Here is a 22,040-nt window from a genome sequence, read left to right as displayed (position 1 = left end):
ACACAGCAAGCTGCGTCAAGGACCCAGGCCTCCTAGCTGTCACTGACACTCAATCCCCAGCCCCAACTCCTTAGGCCTCCAGACCCCCAGGCCGCCCACCATCTAGTCCGCACAGCAGAGAAAACGAGACCCCAGAAAACAAGGGCTGCACCCAGGGCAGGGTGACGTGCTTGGCCACCCTTGGGAGTCACCAGAGTCCCTCCACGAGAAATTCTGATTTCGTTGATCTGGCTTGCAGCCTGGGCGTGGAGTTTTGTTTGGTTTTTTAGTGGCTCAGATAAGTCAGAAGCTTATCTTCCTTCCATCTAATGTCAGCATAGGGCCACTGTGGCAGCTCTGCTCCCCGGAGTGGGCAGGGACTCCGATTCCTCCAGATCACTGCAGAGGGGGTGGCCCTGGGCTTGGGGTGCGACATAGCAGCCATCACGGCCCCGTTCCTGCCGCAGGACAGGGGGAAAGATGACGTGAAAGGGGCGAAGGCTGCTGTCGGGAGCAGCAGCCAAGTGTCACAAGTGTGACACTTGTCCTCACTTGCTGTTGACAATCCTAACTCCTGTGGCTGCGCCTAGCAGAAAGAGAGGCAAGGAAACATGTCATATATTGGGTGGCCCAGGGGAAAGTTCTATTCCCCGCGAGAATGGCTACTGGAGAACAATTAGCAGTTTCTGATGCAGATTCCTGAAGGCTTATGTTCAAAAACTGGTACAGAGATTTTTTTAAAGCTCCTCGGGTGATTGTAACAGGAGCCAAAATAAAGAACAGCCATCACGGGGGGTTGGCAAGGCAGGCAGGGACTGGGGGACCATCCCCGGCAAGTCCCCTCGGAGAGGAGGAAAAAGCTGGGGCCTGGGGTACCCCTGGGGGGCCCTGCTGGGGTGGGGGGCTGCTGCCCCCAGAAGGGAAACGAACCCTGGAACATCTATAGTGTGGGGGGCCGGGGAAAGACTTTCTGTGCCTTCGCCCACTTAATTGCCACAGCAGCCCCGGAGCTATCACACCCCCACTCCACGGGGAGGACGCCTGAGGTTCGGCTCCGTGAAAGTGCCGCCCTGGGTCACTTAGGCAAGTGAGCAACACACACAGCTGAGCCTGGAGTCCAGGGCTGAGGGGCTCCCGACCGCTCCCACTTAGAACCACACGGCCCGCCGCCCACCGCTGTGTCTCCGCAGGTACAAAAATGACATGCGAATTGATCCTCGCCTCTTTCCCGCTGGAAAATACCGAATCACCAACAACTACGGGCTGCTGACCCTGGAGATTAGGAGGTGAGACCGCGAACCCGGAGGGACCTACGATCCCCGGACTCCACCGCAACCAAGGCGGGAGCGGGATCTCAAGCCCTTCCTGGGAGCTGTGTCCTCAGCTCGCCTCACCTTCAGAAGTACCTGGGGTGCTCGTTAAAATACTGATTCCAGGGACGGATCCTCCCCCGCCTCCAGAGACTCAGATTGAGTCGGTCCAGAGTGGGGCCCAGGAATCAGAATTTATCACACACTCGCTCTGCGTGATCCCAGTGCCTTGGAACACACTCCGAGACTAGCAGGACTGAATGCTGAGCTGGGAAAGCTCCTTGCTAGGGGACAGAAAGCACACATAGGCACAAGTGCATACACACATGCTCACACACACGCATGTGCGTGCACACACACGCGCGAGGGGAAGCAGTTAGAGGCGAGAGAGTTGGGCCTTTCAGGAGATGGTGACTCTTAAGCATGATTTGGAAGGAAGAGGGGGGCTGCCAGGAGGGAGGCTATCTGGGAATATAAAAGCCTAATCCCCCCAAAAGTATGTATGATTCATGTGAGCTGCCACGTGTTGAGTTCCTCCCAGGTGCCAAGGCCTGTGCTCGGTGCTTTGCACATGCGATCAGTAATCCTCGCCACCATGCTCGCAGGGAAGATTGTCACCCAGTTACGATGAGGAGACAGGCTCAGAAAGCTGAGGGCCTTGCACAGCTAGCACACGGCAGGGCCCAGGTGTGAGCCAGTTCTCTCCATCTGGGTTGTTTTCCAAACACCAAACCCTCCGCCTCATCCAACTGGGGCTTCAAAGACACCAAGATGAAGGGGACATTGCTCCCACCCTCCAGCAGCAAAGGGGGGTGACGGGGATGTAAACGCCTGAGCTCGCAGAGCTACAACAGGGAGGAGCCCCGTGGGCTGCACAGTCAGGGAAGGTGTGCAGGGCAGGCAACCCCGAGGGGCAGGCGAGTCTGGCCCTTGAAGCAGGAGGGATTCCTGCCCTGAGCAACCAGGGTGAAAGAGGGGGCACCAAGGGGCCTCTGTACTTGCTGGTGGGGCCAGATGTGCCACATGGTACCACCTACTCTCTGTCACCAAGGTGCCCCTGGGATGGAGCTGACCCGAGCTTCCACTGGGAACATGACAGGGTTGGCCTGGCTGGTGGTGAGACCCAGGCCGGGACTGGGAACACGTGGGTATCTGGCCCAGGTCTGCACAGATTGGCAGTCTCCCTTGGCCGAGTCTGTCTGCTGCTCTGTGTGAAAGGAGGAGGCTCCTGCTCCAGGATTCTGGTTTGAAGCTGGGTTGAATTCCAGTTGCTGTGTGACTCTGGGCAAGTCACTTAACCTCTCTGATCCTCCAGAGTCGGCAATAGCAATGCAGTGTGACACATCATATTTTCAAAGCACTTTCCCTGAGTTTAGGTGGTGTTATGTCTCCAGTTTCTCAGAGGACACCAAAGCATGGAGAGGTGCAATGTCCAGCCCAAAGACACACAGCCTCTCTGAGATGGCACCCGAAGTCTCCCCCTTGCACCCCACGGAGGGGGACTTGCATTTCCCACAGAGCCCAGCAGTCTTGGGGGCAACTTCTCCCTCTCTCCTTTTCAGATGTACCATGGAGGACTCCGCCACCTACACCGTGGTGGTGAAGAACGCCTACGGCCAGGCCTCCTCCTTCGCCAAAGTCCTCGTCCGCAGTAAGCGCCCCATCCCCCGCAGGCTGGGCCACAGCAAACCCATGTGGAGCAGATGAGGACGTGGGTCTGTGTCAGACCCAAGGAAGGACCCCAACACCAGGGCGTTTAGCCTGACATTGGTGACCGGGGCAGCCAGGGAGACTCCCCCTCCCCTGGGGGCCTTTGGAGCAAGTGAGACTCTCCTCCCGCAGCCTGGCATGGGCAGCAGCGCCAGCTCTGTGGGTGGATGGCGTATGGCACGGGTGAGGCAGGATCACCTTGCCCCTGTGGATGGGTGCCAAGAGCAATTAGGAGGAGAGGAGAAGGGAACTGACCTTTTCTGAGCTCTCATTACATGCCAAGCACACTTAGTACCTGATTCTGTCCTGAGTTAGCTGGTGACAGGGCTGGGACTGAACTCAGCTCTGTCTGCATGGATGACACCTCCATGTGAACTGGGTGGATGAGTCAGAAAAAGGAGCCCCCTTCCTCCAGCCAGGAGCAGCCAGGGCACATGGCTTGGCAAGTGGAAAACAGACTGGATTTGAGCCTCCACTTACCCTCTCAGAGGACACCTTTGTGCAGTGCACAACCTATACAACTGTTCAAGGCAACCCTACCTGCCTGCCATGCCAAAGAACATTCTTGTCCCACCAGGTTGGACTTAGGTCTGGATTGAGCTCAGAGCTTCTAGGAGGATAGTCTGGCCCTGCCAACTCTGCTGAAGGGTCCTCAGAGGCAAAGGCCACGCCCCACCAACTCGCCACCTGACCCCCACTACCCTAGTTGAATTCTGGTGCATATTTCCCAGCTGGGTTCAGGCCCCTCCTGGAGATTACCCTGTGGGCATCTGAAATCACAGCATTAAGCAGAGGAGACACTGACGAGTCAGCCAGGCCCAAGTTCACATCCCGGCTCTGCTGCTGACTGTGCAAACCTGGGAAGCTACTTTACTTCTCCGAGCCTCCGTTTCCTTATTGGCAAAAGGGGGACCCCTACCACCTCCCTCACATGCTCACGTTGATCAGATGATGCAGATGAAGCTTGGCATGTGACAGGCTCCTGGGAAACAATAACTCACCCCCAGCCAGGACCGGGGCGGAGCACTGCCCGGAGGCCCACCTCTAGACCCAGGAGAATGCCATGCCCGAGCCCAGGGCCCCGGGAGAGGGGACCCTCCCCCACACACTCTCACGCGCACACACTCCCAGGCCACCGTCCTGGGCTGCAGACAGGTGGAGTCCAGCCCACCCTCCCTGCCTCTCATCAGACCCCGTTAGACTGTCCAGCACAGCCCTCCACCCTCTGCCCTGTTCCCCAAATAGCTCTCAGGAGGCAGCCGGCCCCACCACCATGCCAAGCTCTCTGTGTGGAAATCTGAGCTGTCCCCATAGGCTGTGCCCAGGGTCAAGCCCAAGGTCAGGCATCAGAGCCCTGCCTCCCTCCGTCCGCCCAGCCTTCCCACCACTCCATCCAGACCCCTGTCCCTCCCTCCACCAGCCCGGCAATGCCAGGCCCCACTGGGCTTGTTCTTGGCTCTGGATTCCAGCAATTTCCTGCTGAGAGCTGAGAACATCCGCCACCACCACCACCACCACCACCACCGCCGCCTCTGCCCTCAACTCCATAGCAACTCCGGTGGTCTTGGTCGAAGGCCTTGGGCTGCGAGGCAGGAGCCCTGGGTTCCAATCCTGAGTCTTCCACTTACTCTGTGTGACCTTGGGCTGCCTCCAGCCCCTCTCTGGACATCACTCAGGAAGGGCCTTCCCGGGACCACTGTTGCGTCATGGCTTCAGACTGCCAGAGGGGCGTTAGCTGGGTGACTCTGCCTCAGTTTCCCCATCTGTATGAGAAGGTAATAACAGTACCAACAGACAGGGCCGCTGTGAAGATTAAACGAGTCCGTGTGTGACACGTGGGAAGCACTTTATGAGCGACAACTATTCTTATTCTCAGGTGATCCGTGTCAGTGTGACCTTGGATTTCACCCCTCCGCCCCCGGGCCGCCCCTCCCCCACCCACCAGAAATCCAGAGTTTCTCACCAGGCTCACTCTCTATGAAGACAGTGCATGATCCTGGCGGCAAGTTTGGGTAGAAGGAAACCAGCATTTATTGAGCACCTACTGTGTGTCAGGATCTGGCTGGGGGCTTTATGTATGTGACCTGATTCATTCATAACCCCACCACCACCATGCAGGAATTGCTGTCCCCATTTTACCGATGAAGGAACTGAGGCACGGAGAGGGGAAGGAACTTTCCCAAAGCCACAGGGGGAACCACTGACAGACCAGGACTCGAACCCACACCCAAAGCCCATGTCCCCCAAATGTAGTAGGAATGTGGGGTGTGAACCTTCTCCAACTCCGTTCACCTTGGGTTTTCAGCTTACCTGGGGAAGGAGGCTGGCTTCGATTCCGAGATCTTTAAACGTAAGTAGGCTGGTGCGGGGATGGGCCTTGGGGGTGGGGACTGTTGGGGACTCCTTGTTCAGGCTTGGGACCCCCCACAGTCCCTTTTTAGAATGCAGCCATCAAAAGGATGCCCACTTGGGATTTGTCCCTGACCTGGTAGTAACTGCAGGCTGGCTTCGCAGGGTCCCAGGGTACCCAGAGCTGCCCCCGACTGCTGTCCCCTGACCTAAACTGGGTCAGAAGGGCAAATCCCAAATGCACTTGGCCTTCGGATATTTGCTGTTCCGGCTTCTCTGGCCCGTACCAAATAAGTCTCTTCCTCTCCACCCCCCAAAGCCTGGCCCCCCTTCTCCCAGTCAAAGCCAAGAGGAGAGGGGACACCCCAGAAGGATCTTCGCTCCCATCCCCCAGCCAGGCTGGCTGTCTCAAAAAACTTCTGCCCCGAATTTCTATTATGCCCCCAGGATCGATGTTTGGCCCCAAAGTGGAATTCACATCAATGCTGAAGCCAGTCTTTGCCCGTGAGAAGGAACCCTTCTCCTTGTCCTGCTTATTTTCGGAAGATGTGTTAGACGCCGAGCAGAACATCCAGTGGTTCCGAGACGGTGAGAACCTCCAGTCCTGGCCCCCGGCCTCCAGGGGCAGCCCCCTCTGCGGCTCAACTCAGAGCCAGAGAGGCTGGAAGCCAGAGCAGGACTAGAGTCCTGGCTCCATCCCCAACCCTGGGGACCCCCAGTGGACAGGGACTTCCTGCCTTAGCTGACTGGCCTTCCCCAGACCTTGCCCATGACACCCTAGAGGTCTCCCAGCCCACGAGCCAGCAGTTATTTACCCTGCACCCCCTGCCCGACTCTGAAAAGCCCCACGCAACTGTCACAACCTGGCCGAGCACTCGTGGTGCCCTCCTGTCTGCTGGCCTTGGCCTCTGTTCCTGTGGCTTCAAATGCCACCACTCACCCCTAGGGTGGTAGTGACATGGGCCAAGGGCCTAGCCAGCGCCGAAGCTCCTCCCTCCTCCCAGACAGACAGCTCCCTGCGCCCACGCGTGTCTGTACCCACCCTGCGCCCCAGCCCCTGCACAGGGCTTGGCACCCCACAGATGCATGGCGGCCATTTGTGGGGTGACGTGGCTGACCCCACCTGGCTGTGCTCCCACTTTCCTCTGCCTGTTTAGCACCCTGTGGGGTGACAGAGGGGCACAGTCCCTACGGCTTCAAATGCCACCACTCACCCCCAGGGTGGTAGTGACGAAGGCCAGTCAGCTAAGGCAGGAAGAGGGGAGAAGGACGGCTGGACCTGCTGCCCCATAACCAGGCTACAGCCAAAGGACAAGGAGCACAGCGCCCCTCCAGTTCCCCCGGCTCTAAGCCGAGGGGAGCCACACCTGGGGGGTACAGGGGACTGGAGGAGCCCTGAGAAATAGCTGCAGGTTCCCCAAAGCTGAGATGTTTTCCAGACCTGCAGATCTTCCAGAATAGAGGTGCTGACAGGAGGGAGGAGCCTTCATGGGGGACAAATCAAAAAGACGGCCCAGTGGCATGGCCTGGGGGCAGGGCGCACTCCCTGAGCCCCACAATCCCTTCTTGAGTTCCTCCACCTCACTAAGCTCCCCGCCAACGAGCCCCCTCCTCACCAAGACCCCCACTCTCCCAATGAGACCCTGCCCTTTCCCTGAGCCCCCATCCACCTCTACAAGCTCCCCTTCTTTGAGACCCACGACTTCATAGCGGGCCCGTGTCTCCTGCTCCCACTTCCTCACAGAACCTCCAGCCCCCATTGGACCCTGGCCCCCCGGCTCCTCACCAGCCTTCTGCAGAGGAGAGTTCAGCTGCCGCCTTGGCAAAGCCCTGGCAGCTGCCGCCCCCAACCCCACCCCGAGCTGAGCCTCAGGCTGTGGCCGCCCCAGTCCCACCCCCACCCTCTGCCTGGCCAGGGCCTGCAGAACCCCAGAGCTTCTGTGGGCTCCCAGCTGAGGCCAGGGTCCCCCACAAACTCACCCTGGACCCCTTCTCCTCCGCAGGGAAGCTGCTGAGGTCCTCGGGACGCCGGCAGGTCCTCTATGCAGACTGCCAGGCGTCCCTGAAGGTGTCCTGCGCCTACAAGGAGGATGAGGGGCTCTACATGATCCGGGTGTCCTCGCGTCTTGGGCCCCAGGAGCAGAGCACCTATGTGCTTGTGAGAGGTGAGGGGCTGGGGGCAGGGGGCAGCTGAGCCCCGAGACCAGGGCTCTGCTTGGTTTGCTGCGGGATCTCGGGCAAGACCCCTCCTCTCTAGGGGCCTCGGTTTCTCTGCCATAAAACCAGGGCATTGGGTTAGTCTCTCTAAGGATCTCTGTGGCATTATGTGACCCTCCAAAGGACATGGCAGGAGGGTCAGACTGGCTGGGAGCAGGGGAGGGAGGGCTCAGAGTGGGGCTGGGGGATTCTGGCCCTGGCTGAGCTCCACCTCCTGGTCTCTGCACTTGACCTGGGTTTGAATCCTGGCTTTGCCACTTCACTAGCTAGGTGACCTTGGGCAGATCAGTCACTCACCTCTGCGAGACTCAGTTTCCCCATCTGCAAAGTGGAGGGCTGCTCTGGGCTTGGAGATTAATTATGCCAATTAATTGTTCAGATGCCTGGTGGAAAATGGGCCCCTAATAAATGGTCCTCCTGCCAGGCCCCCATGCTGCTGTCCGGGGGCTGCGAGGGCTGGTGTGCAGACCCTGGTCCCCAAGAGCAAAACTGAGCCCCGGAGGGTTAATGAGAAGAAGGCGTTGGGCAGGTGTGGGAGGGAGCTTTGTTGCCAAACCGCCACTGACGGGCAGAGCCTCCTCCTCGCACCCCCGGGTTTCAGATGCTGCACCAGAAAAGCCGGGGGCCCCAGGCGCCCCGCTGAATGTCCAATGCCTGGATGTGGACAGAGACTGCCTCACCCTGGCCTGGGCCCCGCCCAGCGACACCCGGGGCAGCCCCATCACCGCCTACTCCATCGAGCGGTGAGTCGGTCTCGAGAGTGGCAGAATTCTGCCTGGGTGCCCGGCCACGGCAAGGGGGAGGGCCAGGCCTGGCCTCAGGGATTGCCCCCAGCACCACTCCTCGGAACAGGACAGGAGGGAGACTGTGCCGTGTAATTTAGGAACAGTAGAAGGGTGTCCGTGCCTCCGAATCACATCGCTGCCCGGAGTCGGCCACAGCCCTCCGCACCCTCTACTGTACGAGCTGACCCGGAGTGGCGAACGGTTAAGTGCTTGAAACCTGAGCACATGTGAATCTGTTGGCTGTTTTCCTCCCTGAGTGACAGAGATGGAACAGCACTGACCCGGAGGGAGGAGACACACCGGGAAGAGGGAGGCAGAGTTGCCCAGAGCCTCCCGCTGCCACCCCACACTGGCGGCTCGAGCCAGCGTGAGAGAATACCTAATCCCACCTAATCCCACCTGATCCCACAGCAACCGGCCCACGCGCTGCGCACCGGTGCTGTGCTAAGGGCGCGCCTCACCTCCTTTCATCCCGTGACAACCCCTATATAACGGGGGGGTGGTGACGGTGCCCAAAGTCACATTTGTCATTAGTGGTGGAGACAGGAGTTGGACACACATGTGACCACTGCCCCATCTAGCCGCTAACAGTGTCACACGCTACGGTCCCGCCTGAGAGGGTGCAGAGCGCCCAGGCATGGAGGGTCAATCTGGAATGCAAGCTGACAGAGGGGGTGGACAGCCCTCAGGTGACATCCCAGCTGTACCTTGGCCATGCGACCTTGGGCACGTCCTCTCACTCTCTGAGCCGTGGACCCCCACGTGTAGTGTGAAGGTGGCCACACCTGACTCCTAGGGCTGCGGGAGAGGAAACGGGGCTGGGGTGTGGAGGGCGCAGCACAGCCCCCGGCTCACGGGGAAGCTCCGGGAAGGGCACCGGCTGCGTCGGTCAGCGTCAGGGTCGAGGATGGTGAAAAGGCCTTCCCCGGGGCCTGGGGTTGGAGCCAGGCTCTCCGGTTGGAGAGGAGGACTTTAACCGGCACAGATGGGCTGGGCGGGCAGCCTGGGTCGGGGAGTGGCCCTTGGAGAGGCTCAAACTGGGAAGACGTGCATCGTGGGCAGGGGCTGAAAGCCAGGGCCTGTCTCCCGCAGGTGCCAGGGTGACTCCAAGGAATGGGTGCCCTGCCATGTGGCCCCCGGGGGGACCTGTAGGTGCCCAATCCAAGGCCTCGTCGAAGGCCAGCGCTATCGGTTCCGGGTGAGAGCCATCAACAAGGCAGGCAGCAGCCTCCCCTCCAAGGCCTCGGCAGCCGTTGTCATGGGCGACCATGATGCAGCCCGGAGGAAGACAGGTGGGTACAGAGGCCCTAAGGTACATTCTAGAGCATCAGTCAGGGCACCCTCGGGACTGCCTCACGCGGGAGACAGCCCAGCCCTCAGGACCCCCTAGTCTGATAGAGGAGGCACAGTGTTGTCCTTAGGAACCCCTAGTCTAATGGAAGAGACACAGCATAGTCCTCAGGAACCCCTAGCCTGAGGGGGAAGATACAGCTAGTCTGATGGAGGAGACACTAATCTGACGGAGGACCACAGCACCTTCTTCAGATGTCCTTAATGTCAAGGAGGAAATAGCCTTGCCCTCAGGAGCCCCACCCAGGGGTAGTACCTTCCCAAAGTCACACAGTGAGGGCCAAGGGCTACAAGGCCAGGACCAGTTGGGGCAGGATTCAGGACCCTGAGCAGGGAAGGCCCTGGCCTGACTCCTTCTCCCCACCCCCCTGCTCCATTCTCATCCTAGAGATCCCCTTTGATATGGGAAACAAGATCACCGTCAGCACAGACGATTTCGAAGGTATGCAGGACCCTCCCGAACACTCGGCCCCCAGATGCCGGCCTCCTGCATAGCTCAGGAAACGCCGGGACACAAACTGGCAAAGAGGCAGAAGCTATCCGTGTGCGGGGTGGGGGTGCAAAGGTGGGCGGGTCTGGTTGGATGAGGCCAGGGTGCTCGGGGCAATGTGGCCCTTCTGGCTATGGCCTCGTGGAGGAGGTGGCATGTTGGGAAAAGTCCTGGGCAAGACATCAGGGGATAGGTTCTGACCCTGGCTCTGCCCCACCTTGCCGGTGGACCTGGAGCAAATTCCCGTCCCTCTCTCGGCCCCAGCTCCCTCCTCTATGGAATGAGGGGCTGAGGTGAGGGGCCTCTGAGGGCCCACCCATCTCTGCCCCGATGATTCTGATTCCAGACACTGTGATCATCCCCTCACCCCCAACCAACGTCCACGCCAGCGAGATCCGAGAGGCCTACGCGGTTCTGGCCTGGGAGGAGCCGAGACCCCGGGGCAAAGCCCCGCTGACGTACTCCCTGGAGAAGGTACGAGACCCCAAGGGCCCAGCCCCAGGCTAGTCTGAGAAATGGGTACACTGTGGGACAGGGTGTGGGACGCGCAGTGACTGCCGAGACCCCAGGCAGCGTCCCCTGGGGAAGCCTCAGAGAACAGAAGTGAATCCCCTTCCTGGAAGGGCTCGAGCACGGCCCTACAGAGAGGCAGCGGATGGGCTGAATAACCTTTGGAGGTCACCGCCAGCCCTGAGAGGCCAGGCACTGGTGGCAGTTCCTGAGGCTGTTGACGGAAATACACAAAATTAAGAGGCACAGACAACAAAAACAGCAGTAAGAGCCACCACTTCCTGGGTACCTCCCTGTCCCCACAGCTGGCATCGGGTCACAATTTGGGGCCAAGCACCCCTTCTTGGCAGGGCTGTGTCGGGAGGCAAGCTAGGCTGGCACCCTCCCGCCAGGGGCATGGACCAGTAGCGCTTGCAGGGCCTGGGGAGGGGTCAGCACTAGGAGGTGGTTCTCACTCAGGACAGAGTAGGGGGCAGGGAGACCACAGTGGGGACAGGCCAGCTCCTGTGGAGTAGACATCACTGTGGAGGGGAGGCAGCCTGGCAGAGCAGAAGACAGCAGGGTGTAAAGATAGGTTCAAGTTCTGGTTTCTGCTGTGTGATCCTGAGTTAGTCTCCTAACTTCTCTGAGCCTCGTTTTCCTCCAGCATAGAATAGAGAACCAGCCCTGTGAGGATGAAAGAAAACACAGCCCACAGCCAGGACCACAGCCCAGGGTCTGTAAACGCTTCCCAACGAGGTGTCCTTGATCCGGTCTCCCTGTGGTCAGAGACCAAGTTTATCTTCTCCTTGCCTACTGTCCCAGCACGGTGCCTGGCACATAGTAGGTACACAGTAAAGGCTTAGTGATAAATGAATTAAAATCTTCCAGGAGGAATCTCTGGCCCTGGGTATCCAAACGGGCCTCTCTTTTCACACTTGCAAGTGATCCTATTTCTCCCACACAGGAAGCTGTAGATAATCAAGGTTCTGTTTTGTGAGGCCGTGGAGTGTAATGGTGACGGCCTTGGAGTCAGACGGCTCAAATCTGTCTCTGCTGCTTACTAGCTGTGTTACCTTGGGCGAGTTATTCAGTCTCTTTGTGCCTCAGTTTCCTCTTCCATAAAATGGATCATATATGACTTATAGGGCTACTGTGAAGGTCTAATTAATTATAACACGTGAAAACTTAGAGCCTGGCGCACAGTAGGTGTTCAGTAAAGTTCACAGTTTCTTGTGGCGATTTCTTGGCCTAGCTGGGTTCTTGGCCGCTGACAGCCAGGTGGGCCTTGGGAGGGGAAAGGCCACAGAGGCTGGAATCCGTGGGTCCCTCGGGTGCCTCTGAGTCGTAACTCTCAGGCCCAGACTCAGCAGAAATGGTCTCTCACTCACCGCATCGCCCCTTCTGCCCAGAGACTCAGGCTTTCTGGCTGCCTTTTCAGTCCCTGGTGCCGTGGAGAGTGAACAGGGCTAGGGCCACCCACGCCTAAGTTCAAATGCCGTATCCCCATTATTAGATGCATGACTTTTGGCCAAATTATCAAACCTCTCTGAACCTGAGTTTCCTCACTGGTGGGGAAATGAACACCTTCCTTACAGGAGTATTGTGAGAATTCACCCATTTATTCATTTATTTGTCCCGGAAACAGATGGAGCACCTCCCATGTGCCAATAGTATTTCTGGCCCTGGGGACACAGCAGTGGGGTGGAGGTGGGGGGGTACCGATGCTGAACAATGAAAAACAAGGTAGGCCGGGCGCGGTGGCTCACGCCTGTAATCCTAGCACTCTGGGAGGCCGAGGCGGGCGGATTGTTTGAGGTCAGGAGTTCGAGACCAGCCTGAGCAAGAGCGAGACCCCGTCTCTACTAAAATTAGAAAGAAATTAATTGGACAACTAAAAATATATAGAAAAAATTAGCCGGGCATGGTGGCGCATGCCTGTAGTCCCAGCTACTCGGGAGGCTGAGGCAGGAGGATCGCTTGAGCCCAGGAGTTTGAGGTTGCTGTGAGCTAGGCTGACGCCACGGCACTCTAGCCGAGGCAACACAGTGAGACTCTGTCTCAAAAAAAAAAAACAAAAAACAAGGTAAAGCAGTGAAATACTAATACTAACCACAGCAGCAAGCAGTATGCCAGGGAGGGCAACATGAAGCAGGGGAGGGCTATTGGCATTTTAGATAGAGTGGGGGTGAGGGAGGGTGTCACTGAAAAAGACCCACACGACATCAGGAGCCAGCAAAGAGATTTCTGGGGAAAGAACATTCCAGGCTGAGGGACCAGCAAGTGCGAAGGCCCAGAGGTGGGACTAGGGCCGTGGTGGGGGAAGCGGAGACACAGAGGGGAGGGGATCGAGACATGAAAGGAGCGAGCCAGGTCGTGGGGAAGCTCTTGCTCTGAGGAAGACGGGGGCTTGAGCACGAGGGACCTGACCTGTGCCGTACAAGGATCCCTCCGACGGCCATTTGAGAGGAGACCGAAGGGGGTGCGGGCAGAAGCGGGAAGACCAGTCAAAGGCTATTCAGACAATTCAGGCGAGAGGTGCCGGTGGCCTGCCAAGGTCATGGCGGGAGAATGAGGGCGGAAAGTCACGGCTGGGTTCCAGGTACCGTTGGAAGAGACAGCTAACTGGGTTTGTTGATGGAGCACATTTGGGGTGTGTGAGAGAGAGGGAAGGAGCCGGGATGGCTCCAGGGCTTTGGGCCGAGCAACTGGAGGGTGGGAACCACCGACAGGATGTGGGCGGCGCAGGTGGAGGAAGTGGCAGAGCGAGGGCCTGGGGAGTGTGAGGTCCTGGCAGGCGTCCGGGTCCTCAGGGACGGCTGGGCTGGGGGTGGAAGTTCACGAGAGCCCCAGGCGGCCACTCAGCCAACTGGAGTTCCTCTTTCTCTTCAGTCAGTCATAGGCAGTGGCACCTGGGAGGCCATCTGCTCAGAAAGCCCTGTGAAGTCCCCGAGATTCGCCCTTCTCGACCTGGAGAAAGGGAAGTCGTACGTCTTCAGAGTGCGAGCGATGAACCAGTATGGGCTGAGCGATCCCTCGGAGCCCAGCGAGCCCATCGCCCTGAAGGGCAAGCCAGGTGCCCGCAGGACGCAGGGGATGGGGTGGCAGGCAGGCAGGCCAGGCCGCCAGCCTCAGGGGTCAGGACCCAGGCTGCAGAGACAGAGCCCTGCCCGTTTCCCCCTCCCTGATCCCCTCCACCTATCACGAAACTGAAAAGCAACATGGTCTCCAGCCTGGGAAGTTTTAAAACTTTGGAAAACACATTTCTCTGGGCAGGAGGCTCATGGAGGGATGGATGTCTTTTCCAGATCGACAATTCACAAGTTATAGAGTCCAGCTAGGTCCGGCACAGGAGCCGAGTGTGAGCAAGTGGCCCTTTGGTTCTAAAAGTCTCTGCCTGCCCCCTGGATCCTGCCCGCGTGGCCAGGAGTGACCCCAAACAGGCCCCTGCTCACGCCCTGGCGGGGGCTGAGCAGTCCCACCTGAGCCCTGGCTCACCTGCAGCACAGTGAGGGCCTGGGCAACTCATTTCCGAGCTGCACACCTTGCTGTCCTCACCTGCCAAGCCCATCGTTCTGAAGGCCCTGGTTACTGCGCCCCCTCCTGCTCCCCCCTGAGTCTCCCAGAGGCAGCTCCATCCTGGCTCCCTCCCTGCTCGGAGGCCTCTGGGTACTGGGGTTCTTTGCTCTTTGATCAGATAGGATCAGAAGGTTCCCTGCAGCTGCCATCGCCAAACATTCCTTTAAGGAACCTAGCTCAGTGCCACCTGTCCAAGAAATGCCTGGTTTGCTGGAGGTCCCATTTAGGGAAGACTTAGAAGTTCTAGATTAGCTCTGCTTAAGTAATTTAGGGGAAATATATACATGTATAAACACACACCCGTTCATGGCAAGTCCGAGCGGGTTGGTGAGCAAGGGTATTTTTCTTTAACTCTGGTCTGGTTAACATTTGGGTTTGATTTGGGCCCTGGCCAGTGAGCAGTTTGTGATCAGATATGAGCAGTCTCTGGACCATAAGCCAGACTTAGGCAAGGCTCCGGTGCACTTCGGAAAAGGGGTGGGGGTGGGAGGAAAGGAAAAGCATTTACTTGTATTATAAAAGTAAATTTACCATACAAAAATGAGAAAATATCAAACAAGCAAAAGAGAAACAGAAGGAGGAAAGGAGAAAAGGAGGGAGGGAAGAAAGGAGGGAGGAGGGAAGGAAGCTGGAAAAGACTGTCCCCACCCCCCACCCGTGATCCCAGCACCCAGAGGTAACCACTGTGAGCATCTGGTTGTCCTGGCATCTGGCCTCTTGACAACATGCACATCAATGCTTCTCTTTGAACATGTGAGCAGACCATAGGTAGAGCTTTGCATTCTACTTCTAAAAATTAACATTGGGCCAGGCACAGTGGCTCATGCCTGTAATCCTAGCACTCTGGGAGGCTGGGGTGGGAGGGTTGCTTGAGGTCAGGAGTTGGAGACCAGCCTGAGCAAGAGCGAGACCCCATCTCTACAAAAAATAGAAAAATTAGCCAGACTTGGTGGTGCAGCCTGTAGTCCCAGCTACTCAGGAGGCTGAGCCAGGAGGATCTCTTGAGCCCAGGAGTTTGAGGTTGCAGTGAGCTACAATGACACCACTGCACTCTACCCAGGGCAACAGAGTGAGACTCTGTCTCAAAATTAAAATTAAAATTAACATTATACCACAAACGTTTCCTCGGGTCATGAAATCCTTGAAATCATGATTTTAGTGTCTGAGGATGACTCCATACCATGATACCCTCAGCTCAAGTTCCTGCCCTTGGGTAGAAGGAGAGCTCTTCAGCACATGGGTTCCCTGAGTGGTTCCCTTCTAGCCTCACCCCTCCACCAGTCTGCACCCCCTGCCACGATGCCTTTAATCCCAGATGTTGAAGTTGCTGACCAGACCTTCCTGAGCCCAGGACCTCAAGTCTATTTCTCAGTACCTGCCCCAGGCTGGGGCAGTGCCTGGCTCAGAGTAGGCACTCGAAAAATACTGGATTTGTGTTGGGTAGATGCTGAGGTCAGCCTTTCCTGTTGACTTCAGGGCACCACCAGAAAACAAGGAGAGATGTGCAGGGAGAAATGGAAGAAGAGGCTCTGGAATTCAGGAGAGAGAGCAGGGCTAGAGGTGAGGCCTGCAGAGAGATGAGAGTTGAAGGCCTGAGATAGGCAGGGCCCTCAGGAGTAAGAGGAGAGGTGAAAAATGGAGCAAGTCTAGAAAGAGAAGCTTGGAGGAGCCCCACATTTGAGGCAAAAAGAAGATGGGGAGCCACCAAAGGATGTGTAAGGAGTGTGAAAAGTAAAGAGAAAACTAGGAAGATCATGTACCTGCCATTCATCCATCCATTCATCCATCTGTCTGTCCATCCACCTGTTTACCTATCCATCCATCCATCCATCCATCCATCCATCCATCTATCCATCCACGCATCCATCCACCTATGCATCCATCCATCCATCTGTCTATCCATCCATGCATCCATCCATCCATGCATACATCCTATCCATGCATACATCCATCCATGCATACATCTGTCCATCCATCTATCCATCCATCCATCTGTCTATCCATCCATGCATACATCCAACCATCCATCTATCCATCCATGCATCCATCCATCCATCCATCTATCCATCCATGCATCCATCCATCCATCCATCTATCCATCCATGCATCTATCTGTCCATCCATCTATCCATCCACCCATCTGTCTATCCATCCATGCATACATCCATCTATCCATCTATCCATCCATGCATCCATCCATCCATCCATCTATCCATCCATGCATATATCCATCCATCCATCTATCTATCCATGCATCCATCCAACCATCCATCTATCCATCCATGCATCCATCCATCCATCCATCTATCCATCCATGCATCTATCCGTCCATCCATCTATCCATCCACCCATCTGTCTATCCATCCATGCATCCATCCATCCATCCATCTATCCATCCATGCAACCATCCATCCATCCGTCTATCCATCCATGCATCCATCCATCCATCCGTCTATCCATCCATGCATCCATCCATCCATCCGTCTATCCATCCATGCATCCATCCATCCATGCATTCACCCAACCAATTATTCATCTACCCATTTAACAAATCATGGCAAGCCCCTAACTCAAGCATTTTAGTCTCATGAGGCCATGAAAATCAATAAAGAAGTTTCAAGGAAAGAAAATCAAGTTTTCTTGAGATTGAAGAGAAGGACTGAGAAAAGCTGTCAGATTTGGTGACTTCTGAGTAAGAGAGAGAGAGAGAGAGCATGTAAGGGTGGGTGAGTGAGGGCTGTGGTGCTTTAGTGAGGAAGCAAAGATGCTCAGAGGTGAGATGAGAGAGAACTTTTAGGATACAGGAGTCTGGGGCACACTTTGGGCCTGGGAAGGAGCTGCTCACAGCCCTGGCATGTCTGGAGTTCATGTACCACCCCTGATGGCTGTAAGGGCTCCTCCGGCCTCTGCCCATGTCCTCCCCTGCCCTCCCCTGTCACAGCCACGTAACTCCGTCCTCACTCAGCACACGATTCTGTGTTTCAGCCACCCTGCCTCCACCAGCTCAAGTCCAAGCTCTCCGAGACACACAGACTTCTGTCTCCCTGACCTGGGACCCTGTGGATGGCGGCCCGGAGCTCCTGGGCTATTACATCTACTCCCGGGAGGTGGGGTCGTCTGAGTGGCAAACAGTTAACAACAAACCCATCCAGGACAACAAGTAAGTCTGCAGCCCCCTCCTGCACCGGGGCATCCTCGAAGGAGGCGTCCTAATAACATGAAGACCAGCGCGTCATAGTACTTGCCCTGGCCAGGCGCTTGTCTAAGCGTCCTGCATCTATCAGGTCGTCTAGTTCTAACTGCAGTCCTACACATTTAGGACTGGTATTTTTATTATCATTTTACAGAGAGGTTAAGTAACTGGCCAAAGCTTTCATAGCTAGTAAGTGGAAGAACTGGGACTTGAACCCAGATGGTCTCTTCCAGCAACCCTTGCTGAGGACATGCCATCTGCAGGACTCCGTGGGAAGAAGTCTTGACCCTTCAGCTGGGCGCTTTGAGCCAGCGAGACTTGGGTTCAGGCCCCACACCCTCCCCTGACTGTCCTGGCACCCTGCACGGAAGACCCACCCTCTCTGAGCCTCCGTCCTTCTGTAATATGGTGGTATGGGGGGTGCACTCCTGGCCTCCTGATGTTCCAACTCCCAGTCCACTCTGAGGCTCACTCCCCACCACGGCCCTCCAAGAGCCTCGTCTTGCAGGCACAGTGCGCTTTGGGGCTTCTGAGCTCATGACTTCTCTCGATATCAGGGCTTTGTGGGGTAGGGGGCTTAGGAGATGACACCTCCCCCTTCCCTTTCCATCAGACGACTGGCCCCGAGCACACCTGGCCGGGCTCCCCTCACCCTGGGCCACAAGCCCCAGTCAACTAACCCAGAAAAAGGGATAGGCCTTGAGCCCACTGGTCTTGAGTGCCTCATGCGCAGCTGCCAGGGGTCACTCATAATTTGTTACTAACAACAGATAAAGTTCCCAAGATGGACAATAATCAGGTTTTTGACAAGTTAGCTCAGAGTCAAGGTGATGCCTAGAGTAAGACCTCTCCTCCTACTTGCATTTGAGTGTGCTTCCCTTAGGGGGAGGGCAGCACTGAGGGAGAGTTGGCATGAACAGAGTGACATGCAGGGAACATGTCACATGTGTGCATGTCGCCTGTTACAGGTGCTGCCCAGGAGTCAGAGCCTGGGCTGAGGGCTAAAGGGAGCCCAGCCAGGCTGTGGAGGTCGCTGAACCGCCAGGCCCCACAGACTGGCTCACAGGAGAGGCTCAAACACTGAATGAATGCATGAAGGAGAGGCTCAAACACTGAATGAATGAATGAACGTAGGAATGGTGAGTGGGCAGGGGCTGCCCTGGAGCTCAGGAGACCTGGCTGGGGCCTGGGCTGTGCCCCTGCTCAGCTGTGGGCTCCTAGCAGGTCTGTCCTCCTGTGGGAGCCCTTCCCTGCCGGTGACATGAAGTTTGATCTGTAAGGGCCCCTCCAGTATTCCAACATTCAGGACTTTGTCCTCATCTCCAGAGGAGGGATAAGTAACAGTACCTTCCTTCGAGGGTGTTGTGACGAGTGCCCGGTTGATACATGTACAGAGAGGGCTAGACGAGAGTGTGCTGCTGTCGTCATTGTCATCGCCGCCATCTGCTGTCAACAGGGCCTGGTGTGGGGAGGCATCCCCAGCCTCACCTGGTCAGATGCTGCCTGACCCTCATCCCCTGGCAAAGCCATGTTCCCCTTAGATGCGTGCGTCCTCAGCGGGAGCTTGGCACTGTCAGCCTTCAGCACTTGGGGTGATTTAAGTCTTTGGAGCCCCTCAGGGGCCAAGGTCACAAGGAGCTCCCAAGGACTTAAATCATACTAAGATTTGCTACAGGAAAATGCGGGATCAGTGAAAAGGGAGAAAGAGGGGTCCACACTTTGGGTTTTATCAAGAAAGGGCAGGTTGAGAAGGACATTTTCTCTAAGCCAGAGTGTCCTCGTATTCCTCCGGATGACAATTCCCTTTGGGGTCTTTAAAAGGACTTTGTGTTTTTGAATCGCAGCCACTTGTTCTTTTTTAGGGACAAGCCCCGAAGTCCTGAGAATGTACCATGTAGCACTGTGGGGTCAGCTGCCTTTGCCTTAAATTCAGACATTTCCCAGCATATTTGCATTTTAATCGTGGGCCCAGAAGAGCAAAACCTTTAAAACCATTAAGGACCACATCCCAATTGGTGCTGTTTCGGGCATCCCTGTGGGATCAGGGCCAATATTTTTAGGTAAGAACTGGCCCAGAACCCTCAAATCCTACCACACTGGTGGCCACTTATCCCACAAGGTTGTTCTAGAAAGTTCAGGAATGTCTCCGGGCTGTTTGGCCATCCCTGAAGGCTGCACATTTCTCTCCCAGGTTTACGGTTCCTGGGCTGAGGACGGGGAAGGAATATGAGTTTTGCGTCAGGTCAGTCAGCGAGGCCGGGGTAGGTGAGAGCTCAGCCCCCACCGAACCCATCAGAGTGAAGCAGGCTCTGGGTGAGTGCGGGGGCAGGTCCAGCCTGCAGGCCTCTGGGGGCAGCCCTGGCTGGGCAGGGAGCCGGGGGCTCATGACCACATCTTGGAGGGTCCAATCCCAGTGGCCAATGGGACATGAGCTCTTGGAGGGAGACCGGAGCTGGGGCCGACCACCCTTTCCTTTGGGGAAGAAGGAATAATGGCTTGAGGCCATGGGATGAGGCCTGATCAGCTCTGGGGTGTGGGGGGCCCCGGGGCCCAGAAACCTGAGGCCCAGGTGCCCAACAGGGGGGCGGATGCTGCTGGCTCAGGGAGCACCCCCTGGAGCAGGGTGTGCACCCACTGGGGAAGGCTTGTTGGCTTTCTCAAGCCCCACTGCCCAATCCAGCCACCCCCAGGGGACAGCTGTCCTCACCTCCCTGCCTCCCCATAGCTACCCCGTCTGCCCCGTACGGTTTTGCCCTCCTGAACTGCGGGAAGAATGAAATGGTCATTGGGTGGAAGCCTCCCAAGCGTCGTGGAGGTGGCAAGATCCTGGGCTACTTCCTGGACCAGCACGACTCCGAGGAGCTGGACTGGCACGCGGTCAACCAGCAGCCCGTCCCGACCCAAGTCTGCAAGGCAAGGCTGGAACGCCACCCTTGCGACCCCGCCCCGAGTCATGGCCTGCGCAGGGAGACCTGCGGGACCGTTTGAGGCTGAGTCTGGAAGGGGCCTCAAGGTCCCCACCTCAGTCCTCCAGCTCGTCCTCCAGGGCAGCCCCACCGGGGAAAGTCCTGTCTGAAGCCCCCCAGGCCTCCTGCGGATTCGCTCCCCACTGCTGCCGCGCCCCTTCCGCTCCCCCACCTCCGCCTCACGGGCCATGTTTCTGCTCTTCAAGGTCAGTGACCTTCGAGAAGGCCACTTCTACGAGTTCCGTGCCCGGGCTGTAAACTGGGCAGGTGTTGGCGAGCTGTCGGCGCCCAGCAGCCTGTTTGAGTGCAAGGAGTGGACGATGCCCCAGCCAGGTGAGGGCCTGGAGGCCTGAAGTCCGGCGCCTGCCCACCCTCCCTCCCCGAACCTAACCAGCCAGATGAGCCACGGTTTTCACGAAGACAAGGCGGGCCAGGTCCCCACCACACCCAGAGCAGGCCCTTCCAGGGTTGGCTGTGACGGACAGATCGGCAAGTTTGCTGATTGACCACTTGGCTGGCTGCCTGTCTGTCTGGCTCGCCAGCTGGCGGTCTGGTTGGTTCCCTGGCTACCAACTGCCACATCTCTGCCCTTTCTCATCTCCCACAGGTCCCCCGTACGATGTGCGGGCAACCGAGGTGCGGGCCACCTCCCTGATGCTGCAGTGGGAGCCCCCACTCTACACGGGGGCTGGGCCGGTCACAGGTTACCACATCAGTTTCCAGGAGGAAGGCTCTGAGCAATGGAAGCCAGTCACCCCAGACCCCATCTCTGGCACCCACCTGAGGGTGAGTTCCTGCCCCTTTGTCTTCTGGCCGGCCTTGAGCCTTCCCTGCCATGAAACATAGCAGAACCACAGAGCATCAGAGCTCGCATGACCCTGAGAGATTACTATCCTCGTGTAATGGCAGCAGAGGACCAGAGAGGGAGAGTGACTTACCTAGGGTCACACAGCGAGTTGGTAGTAGGTCTGGCTGGCTGGTGGCCTTATCCTGCTCCATGCCAGGCAGACTCCTCCCTAAAAACTCACTTGATAGCTGGCCAGGTATATGAGTATTTGTACATACATATCCTATAACCCAGGAATTCTGCTTCTAGAATTGGATTATAGATAATCAGGCAAATGTGCAAAGACCTAAGGACAATGACACTCAATATGCCATTGGTTATAATGGCAAAAGTCGGAAACAATTTCTATGTCCATCAGTAGGGGGTTTGCTTAAAGTAATCATAGTTTATCCTTAAAGTGGAATCCTGTGTCAGGTGGTAGAAAGAATAAGGCAGTTAAAGGAGTGAAACAGTATAAAGGGTGGCAACAGTATAAACAATGAGGTAGGGCCGGGTGCACAGTGGCTCACGCCTGTAAACCCAGCACTTTGAGAGGCCACGGCAGGAGGATCAGGCCCGGAGTTCAAGACCAGCCTGAGCAACATAGTGAGACCCTGACTCTACAAAAAATAGAAAAATCAGCCAGGTGTGGTGTTGCACACCTGTAGTCCTAGCTACTCGGGAGGCTGAGGTGAGAGGATTATTTGAGCTCAGGAGTTGGAGGCTGCAGTGAACTATGATCGTGCCACTGCACTCCAGCCCGAGTGACAGAGCAGCAAGACCCTATCTCTAAAAAA

General features: G+C 56.9%; 1 protein-coding gene across 1 annotated transcript in view; it reads left to right on the top strand.

Annotated features, from left to right (window-relative positions):
* The window catches only part of MYOM3 (myomesin 3), a 45,201-nt gene that overhangs the window by 4,986 nt on the left and 18,175 nt on the right, over positions 1-22,040 (top strand). Inside the window, exons 5-19 of the mRNA XM_012650876.1 lie at positions 1,170-1,265; positions 2,852-2,940; positions 5,305-5,349; positions 5,796-5,936; positions 7,352-7,513; positions 8,167-8,308; positions 9,443-9,642; positions 10,089-10,142; positions 10,537-10,664; positions 13,572-13,755; positions 17,244-17,418; positions 19,643-19,764; positions 20,177-20,364; positions 20,624-20,750; positions 21,025-21,203. Of these exons, the coding sequence (XP_012506330.1) occupies positions 1,170-1,265; positions 2,852-2,940; positions 5,305-5,349; positions 5,796-5,936; positions 7,352-7,513; positions 8,167-8,308; positions 9,443-9,642; positions 10,089-10,142; positions 10,537-10,664; positions 13,572-13,755; positions 17,244-17,418; positions 19,643-19,764; positions 20,177-20,364; positions 20,624-20,750; positions 21,025-21,203 (2,032 nt within the window). The remainder of the gene's footprint in view (positions 1-1,169; positions 1,266-2,851; positions 2,941-5,304; positions 5,350-5,795; positions 5,937-7,351; positions 7,514-8,166; positions 8,309-9,442; positions 9,643-10,088; positions 10,143-10,536; positions 10,665-13,571; positions 13,756-17,243; positions 17,419-19,642; positions 19,765-20,176; positions 20,365-20,623; positions 20,751-21,024; positions 21,204-22,040) is intronic.

This window comes from Propithecus coquereli, unplaced genomic scaffold, assembly GCF_000956105.1.
Source record: "Propithecus coquereli isolate 6110/MARCELLA unplaced genomic scaffold, Pcoq_1.0 Scaffold341, whole genome shotgun sequence".
Classification (NCBI taxonomy): domain Eukaryota; kingdom Metazoa; phylum Chordata; class Mammalia; order Primates; family Indriidae; genus Propithecus; species Propithecus coquereli.
The sequence above is the reverse complement of the archived record's forward strand: the minus strand, read 5'-3'. Positions and strand labels throughout refer to the sequence as shown.